Source organism: Rhineura floridana, chromosome 3 (assembly GCF_030035675.1).
Source record: "Rhineura floridana isolate rRhiFlo1 chromosome 3, rRhiFlo1.hap2, whole genome shotgun sequence".
In the NCBI taxonomy this organism is placed as follows: domain Eukaryota; kingdom Metazoa; phylum Chordata; class Lepidosauria; order Squamata; family Rhineuridae; genus Rhineura; species Rhineura floridana.
Genome location: NC_084482.1, coordinates 25,597,734 through 25,606,032, shown reverse-complemented (window position 1 = coordinate 25,606,032; position 8,299 = coordinate 25,597,734). Strand labels below are relative to the sequence as shown.

General features: G+C 40.9%; 1 protein-coding gene across 1 annotated transcript; it reads right to left on the bottom strand.

The window, feature by feature from the left end:
• Positions 1-3,009: 3,009 nt before the first annotated feature.
• On the bottom strand, positions 3,010-7,328 carry HOXC8 (homeobox C8). Its single transcript, XM_061615087.1, has 2 exons — positions 6,510-7,328; positions 3,010-4,819 (listed from the first exon to the last, which is right to left on the bottom strand). Exons 1-2 carry the CDS (start codon positions 6,943-6,945, stop codon positions 4,527-4,529), a joined length of 729 nt encoding a protein of 242 aa, XP_061471071.1. The 5' UTR covers positions 6,946-7,328; the 3' UTR covers positions 3,010-4,526.
• Positions 7,329-8,299: the final 971 nt, after the last annotated feature.

The following is an 8,299-nucleotide window of genomic DNA, read 5'->3' as shown; positions in this document are numbered from 1 at the left end:
CAGTGCAGCTTTTCGTGGAATCCTATTTTTCACGAATCACAAATGGACATTTGAAGTAATTTTGATTGGCTAACAAAAGAAAACACCGCAGTATAGAATGATATTTCTTACTCCAGGCGGGAGGATGAAGCTCATTTCGGTAATACTGAAGTAATGATCACTTCCGAATCAGCCACTTTGTGGAAAGCATTATCTTCTTTCAAATTACTACGCCTCATAAAAATGGCCTTTCCCCTGTCTCTTTTGAGTGAATGAAATTTATATATATATATAATCCAAAGATGCTACTTTGTTGTGTTAACTATAAGCCATAATCATTTCCCATCCCCATCCCCCAAATGTAAAAGCTTTTCCTTGCAATTTCAATAATTTAATTTCTAACCCTAAGATAGATAAGTATCATTGGGGAGATTCCTTCAAATCAAATCACTTAAGAATGTAGACTTAAATATGACGGAAAGAGTGCAGATACAGCTATTTTTATCGTTCTTCCTCTGCCACTTCTCCCCCTGTTTTAATTCCTTATTTTGAAATTAACTAAGTTTTCTCGCCTCTTCTTGCAGCTACTTAAAATCAATGTAAGATTCGCCTATCTGGCGACTTCCTTAAGCCTTTGGGGACAAGGTGAGAGGAGAGAAAGAAAAAGGAGAGAAAGAAAATGATAATCGGAAGGGACCACTCTTGACTTAGACAACAAGATAGGAGATGCTCCCAAGGTTTGATTTAAAAGGTGTGGACCCACCCCCTTAAGCTCCTTAACTCGCGGAAGGAAACGTCACCATTATAATGGCCGGGGAGAGAAGGAAACTCTGAAATATGTGTATATATTTTGTGTGTGTGTGTGTGTGCGCGCGTGCGCGCGTGTCTCCATATAATCTCGATTTAAGATAGGCCTGGCCTTCCCTTAGTTATGATGAGTAATACAATAGACTTACCTTTCTTTTCTGCAGGCTCATAAAGTTTACACAATGGCAACTTTTATTGTCGATCCCTTGCAGTCAGCAGGCGAACTGATGAAGTCTAGAGTGTCCACTCAAGGATATGCCATTTAATAATAGGGGGGGTCTCTATTCTTGGGCAAGAGCGGTGACTTTGTATTGTGGATTTGAATTCTATCAGCTGGTGCGACACTCTGCCTTTATTATGTGTGTACGGTGGTACTGTACACAGTCCTTAAAATTGTCCTCCCCCCCTTCCCAAACACACTCCTAACTAAAATTTTGAAAACAGTCAAAACTGCCGCCCTGGGCTCCAACTGGGAGGAAGGGCGGGATATAAATCTAATAAATAAATAAATAAAAATATTCATAACCCCCCTTTATTCATCATTGTGGAAGCGTGCATTATGCTATAAAGGTCGGCGCCTTCTGCATTTAAAGATGCTTGTTCGCCTGCACACAACCTGAATGCAATATGACTTCTGGTATTATTCAGGTTCAACTGTTTCTTGTGGCACCCAAACAAGAATCTTTTGAAAACGCATTATGTAGTCCAGCAGAGCCACAATCTTTCCCAGAACACACTCTAAATGCATATAACCGGCACTCAGATGAAATAATAAGGAAACACTTAAGCAGGGAATTTATGGATACAGCATAAATAGACATCACGTTGTCTCCTCGTGTTGTCTTCTGCAGTGTCCAGGACTTCGCACACACACAAACTTCGGTTATTTACATATTTAAAGACTTCAGGATTGGTTTTTGGAAGTTAAGAATGTTCTCAACCTCCCAGTATTTTTTCCAGATTCAGTTTGCTAAGCCAGGATGTATCTTAGGAATCTTGCAATGCCTTATCTGGGGTATCACTGTAAACAGCCTGTCCACTTTCATAGCAAATACCAATGTGGGATGAAGTCCATTTCACAGCCGATCAGATATAGGAATGCCTCTATTCTAGGAATGCATCTCTCTCTCTTAATATTGTGTATCATATACACTTTATTAGACCATACCTGTACACACTTTCGCGCGTGCATAAATGTGTTTGCCCATTTTATTTTGTCAACTAAAGTGTGCCTGTGTGTACACTCACACAGTGAAGAAATATTATTCAGAATGTTTCTTCGGGTTGCTCATTGTGTTCCTAATCAGCCAAAGTGTGTCTTATAAATAAATAAATCCACCCCATCGCAAAGCCCCTTTTAATGCCTCCATTATGTCTCCTTCCGGTGGCATTATTGTATTGCTCTGTATAGGCACCTGGGAAACACGGATCCCTTCAAGATGTTTCTATCTTTACACACGTTCACTTTCACACATATACACCCCAGGATATTGTGTGAAGCATAGGGCTATGACATTTTTAGTGGGCGCCCCCTCCGCCCCCTCCCTCCCCATGAAAGAAGAGTGTCACTTTCAGTACGCTTTAAAAATGCAAGAACATTTTTTTAAAAAAATTACACACTTTACAGCAAAGCAAAAAGTGTTATAGTAGTAGTAGATGTAGAAATCTGTAGGCTAGCCAAATTTAAACGATGATGGCGAGTGAATCCTTAATAATCCACAAATGCATGTTTGTGTTAGATGCAGGGCAAGCCTGTGCATATTTACTCAAAAGTTAATTTCTACTGTGTTCATCGGGACTTACTGCCTGCCTAATAGGTGTCTTGAGGAGTTCAGCCTAAGAGATCTGGTATGGATCCATAATGTCAGCAGTGAAGTGATGGTCCTGAGAGGAGTTTCGCCTCTTCTCTTTGTTTACCCACTTGCTGTCGACATGATGATCCTCCGTGGCACCAAGTTCTCAGATGGCACCAAGCACCCGGATCTCCACGGGTTCCAAGTCAATGTACTTAAGGCTCTTAACTCTTGTCTGTGAATGTGTTAACGTAACGCCTCATTTCTTTGGACGTGAAAAGTCTGAGACTTGGTTTTGAACTTTTAGGTAACTTGAATGTATGAATTTTCCAGTGGCATCTGCCAGGACTTCCTGAGTTAGTGGATGGGTATGGGTTTAAAGAATTGGCAAGCTATTTAAAAGGCCTTGGTCCTTTTTTCTTTCCCTCAAGTTTTATTGTTTATTTACGTAATGTCTCACGTATACAATACAAATCCACGGTTGCCAGAATTGGATTTCTGGCAGAAATTTGCTACATTCAGAGTTTTGAGCACGCAGAGAACTATGGTTTACATAAAACAATGAAGTGGTGTGTGTGTGTGTCTGTGTGTGTGTGTAATTTGAGCATTAACAGAGAATAAGTCAAGACAAATAGATAACTATACATTCAGTGCAATTTAAGTCCTAAACTACATTATAAGCACAATAAAATAATACAATACTGTGCGTTCTTATCTAGGCAGTTTCAGTTGTTGGGAAATATTTTTTTTTCCAAAAGAAATAAGCAGCAACATACGACAACAAAACCGCGTTACAAATACTTTCAAAGCATGACTCCTTCTATAGGTAGTGATAAGATACATTACATTTTTTGTATTTTTTATTTTCATTATTATTATTTTCTGCTACTTAGTAGCTTGCATTGGGGCAATACACAACTCTTCTCTTTAACATGATTTTGAACAATTTTTTTAAATTTTAGTTTTAGTATGAGTAAGCCCCCACCTTGTTGCTAATAGATGATTATTGCAGGTTTCCCATTAGGTAGTATGTTAAGAATGTCGAGTGCTCACACAAGTAATAGAGTAAACAACACCCAGAGAAATCATTAGATGGTTCCATGTTCTTCACAGCTATCCTAAGCATGTTTACTCAAACATAAGACCCATTGATTTGGCTGGGACTTTCTTCCAAGTCAAAATGCCTAGAGTTATAGCCTTTGTCTGCCAAATCGTAGGGCGTATATAGGTAGACAAAACATACATATATATTCATAGATAACTAATAAGCATATGGTTTTGTCTTCAGGTATATGTCAAACTTCCATCTTCCAAGAAGAATTTGTCCTTTAGTAGCTATTGATTGACAGCTACAAGTTAAACTCATAAATGGACCATAGCATGGAAGGACACAGGCAGATTGATATACCTGTATTTGCTTGTTCTTAAAGTTAAGACTAAGCACTTCCGCCTTCCTTCCAACTCCTTCTTAAACTAGGGGAGGGGTAAACAAGGTAGAGAAGAATCAGGAGTCCTTCCCATTCCAAATAAATATAGAAGATGCTTGCATTTGTCAATAACTGGAATACAGCGAGGAGTGAAAGGGGGAGGGGTCACTGCTCCTGCTGCTGGTCATGGAGGTGGTGGTGAGGTCCATTTGTCTGGAAATAGATAAAAGCTGGCTTTGGACTGGGTTGTAAACCAGTCCAGCTCTATAGCTACTTCACTGGAAGCCACAACAAAAATAGTTTGTTTAAAAAAAATATTAAAATTAAAAGGATATCTGCCATAAGGGAAAAAAACTAGGGGAAGTCCTCTGACAATAAAAAGGGGGAGCTGCAACTCTTTGACAGGTAGTTACTGTTGTGTGTGTCTCTCCATTCTATACTCTATAAAAGCGAATGACCGTCGTAAACATCTCGATTTATCATCTGCCATAAAACGATGACTTCAAGGAGCTGAGAGAGATCAGTCCTTGCTTTCTTCTTTTTCCTCCTCTTCTTTTTCCTCTTCCTCGTTAGTTTCCTCCTCCGTTTTCTCCTCGTCCCTGGCTCCAGGGAGCTTATCCTTGTTATTTTCTTTCTTCCATTTCATCCTCCTGTTCTGGAACCATATCTTGACTTGCCTCTCTGTCAGTCCCAGGGCGTGAGAGACCTCTATACGCCGCTTCCGTGTCAAATAGGGGTTGAAGAGGAACTCCTTCTCTAGCTCCAAGGTCTGATACCGGCTGTAAGTCTGCCTGCCACTGCGCCTTCCGGGAGCTGTGGGGGAAGGGGGAAAAACTTGTTAGGGTTTCTTCTCTTCGCTTTGATTCTGCCTTCATCTCCAATAATGACAACAGAGAGCTTTTTTCTAATCCTCCCCACTGCCTGTCTCCCATCTCCTACAACCTCCATGTAGCATTCCAACCGTCCCATGAAAGGAACCATTTATTGAAATAAAATAACCTTAGTAATCAGAATTTTCAGGCAGCCCTCCTTCCATCCACGCCTCTACCCACCCACCCCCGCTCTGTGAGCAATATTTACTTTTGACTTCCTAGTCCAAATCTATCTATCTATCTATCTGTCTATCTATCTATCTATCTATCTATCTATCTATCTGTCTATCTATCTATCTATCTATCTATCTATCTATCTATCTATCTATCTATCTATCTATCTATCTATCTATCTATCTATCTATCTATCTATCTATCTATCTATCTATCTACCTACCTACCTACCTACCTACCTACCTACTCCTTGTTTCTCATTCTTTTTTAGTAACCTTCAGGATAGGTATTTCACTCCAATTTCTTTTTGTTTTGCTATTTTGGGGGGGAGGATTAGACGCTGCTGCTGCTCTCTGTGGGAGGGTCTACTTATGCATCCATATGCATGGCTCTAGCAACATATGGACAAACCCTGAGAATATACTCAAAGTAAACCCAGCAAGAATGATTATAGTAAAACACCACAATATGTATACATTTGCAATATACATACTTTTTAAAAAGACATCTCCCCAAATATTCTGTTCTCGATATTTTTCTAGGGTTGCCTAGAAGTCAAAATCGTTCATCATAACAATAACTTCTAATCTTTTATTCCGCCTTATATATCTGATTTGAAGCCTTTCTGCGGCATATTCTAGCAATCTTTACACGACAACTGTGTTCTAAAGAAAAAAGAGGTTATAGCCAAAGCTGTAGTTTAATTGCCCTTAAAAACAAACAAACTAGCTTTCATATGTTTTTAATTAAAAAGTCCTCTAAGTAACAAAAGGGGGAAACTTGTCCTGGGGGGAGTATTAGAGAATTCTGTGAGCGTTATGGTATAGTTTCTTTCAGTAAAGTTAGTTTAAATCTAGCAATTTGTAAAGTCGTTACTACTACTACCACTACTATCATTACCATTACTGTTCAGCTCTCCAAGGGCTTTTTTCCTTAAAAAAATAATAATCTGTGAACAAAGTTGCCCTTTAGTTTACACTTTTAATTTTAAGGATCTTTCAAAACAGTCAAATGATCTTCAGCATTTTTTAAGCTCACCTTTTAGCCCAAGACGTCAAGCGGTTAAGAAAAGCTGTATGACATTTTTAGCTGGGGGTGGAGGAAGAAAAACCCAGCGTATTATCAACATGCTAATAACCTCGTGGGAGCTGTATCCTATTACTCTCCTCGAGGCAAGCCATTTTAAAAAAGTTTTACTTTATTGTGATTTAAATCCAGAAATCACCTTGCTTCCTTTTAAAAGCTCACGACACCCTTGTTTACGTTTTTTTTAAAAAAAGACCCCCCTCCTCAAACAGGAAAAAGAAACATGCTTGCAACGAACCCTACTATTTCTCAGTCTGCCTCTCCAAAACACAGATACCACCCTCCCCTTCCTAAACCCTTGTCTTTCTTTCCCTGCATCAATAGCAAAGAACACATTTCAGGAGGAAGGAAGGAAAAATAATGGTCCTAACCGTGAGGTCTCATCCATGGGAACATGAGACTGGGAGAAGAATTTTGATTTAAATGCCCTTGTCCCTCGCTAGAGTTACTGTTGGAAGAGGATTTACAGTCAGGATATTGTACCACGGCTGCCTCTTGCTGGGCACCATAAAGCGACTGCCTTGGTAGGGCTTCGTATCCATAGAATTTAGAAGCGTCTCCGTGGCACGCCAGGGCGCAAGGATTTTGCTGGTATCCAGAGTTGGAGATGCTGGAGGTTCCGTGGTGGAAGAACTCTTGGACGTGGTGTGAAGGGTGTTGAAAGCTGGGAGCCGTGGTGCCCGGACCATACACGAGAGCATGGCTTCTGCTGACACTTTGTGGAAATCTGCAATCGTAGTAAGTTGGTTCCAGAGACTCGCCGCCTTTGTACTTGGAGAAAAGAGGATTGACAAAGTAGGAACTCATGACTCTCGCATGAAAGAAAGAAGGAAACCAACCTTTTTTTTGTAAAAAAAAAGTCTTTTAATTCTGTAAAGAGATCAGTGCTAAGGACTCTCGCGCTCGCTCTCCCTGGACTCTGCAAAGTCCTGGTTAGTGGCTGGTTGTGGTGGGTTTTTTTTTTTTTTAATGCGCGCTCTCTCTCAAAGACGTTTCATAGTGCCTGAGTGGGTATGGCTGCTTATGCCTAATGCTCTTGACTTCTCTTATATCCGTCGATAGGTAGAGCTCTCTCTCAGTTTCTCTTACTTGTTCCCTTCCCTTTAACACCACAGGCAAATTCCTCAAAATCCCGGTGGTGAGTCTCTCTCTCTCTCTCTCTCTCTCTCTCTCTCTCTCTCTCTCTCTCTCTCTCTCTCACGCGATCTGTATTCATCAATCCACCACACCAAGACAGGCTACGAAGAAAATGACAAGGAAATCGGGGGGTTCGTGAGGTGACGGGGAGGTGAAATGATCAGCCCTTCAGAAGGAGGAAAGAGGGAGAAGAAAAAAACCCAGGCACCCTCATATCTAGTGAACGGAACAGGGTTATGAAAGGTGCGCAGTAATACCCTTAGGTGCTCTTCCCCCCCCCTTTCCTATGCAACGGAGCCTCTTCACTTATCTGAGCAAATACATGCGCCGGCGAGGTCAATTTAGGTTACCTCAACAGGTAATAGGTATAAAACGCCAACCCGGATCAATTTTGGGGGGAGGGGCGGAAATAAACATCAGATATCTTTAGGAGTCCATATGATGATGACATTCAGGGGGAAACCCCGTCCAAAACTCAACCCCTCCTCAACTCTAGCAATGTAATTGCCCCTACGTATGTGTCTGTCACACATAGGGGGTGTTATGATTAGCGGGGAGGGGGGAAAGCAAATCCTTCTTTTTTAAACACATACACACAGAGAGAGGGACTGAGGAAAACAATAACATTATAGGGAATCTGTCTAGTTTGGCTATGGATTGTATGTACATACTTGCCTTTAAAAATATTCTGCAAGAAACATGATTATATTTTCTTTTTGTCTTTGAAGCAATAGTGGAACACTCCCATCTGAAAATAACTGGAAGGTGTCACTTGAAGGAAATAAGTATACTCTGCCCAAAGGAAACGTCTCGTCCAAGTAGTTAGAAAGGGGTAGGGGGTGGGAGGAGGAGAGAGTAGGTCCACAGGATGTGCAGGGCTTCCTGGGGGTGTGGGATCTACCCACCCACCCCTATCGCTTTTACTAAATGGGGCGGTATTTGTCCACATGTCTTATGTATGTAGGATGTATGTAGCATCTATGCATTGCATAGATCTCTCATGCACCCACCCACTCCCCACTTT

Bases quoted from the DNA above. Each gene is read 5' to 3' on its own strand.
- HOXC8 (XM_061615087.1), bottom strand. From the start codon at position 6,945: ATGAGTTCCTACTTTGTCAATCCTCTTTTCTCCAAGTACAAAGGCGGC. The intron at 4,820-6,509 runs GTTAGGACCATT...CTTCCCCCACAG, and splicing joins CCCATGGATGAGACCTCACG to CTCCCGGAAGGCGCAGTGGC.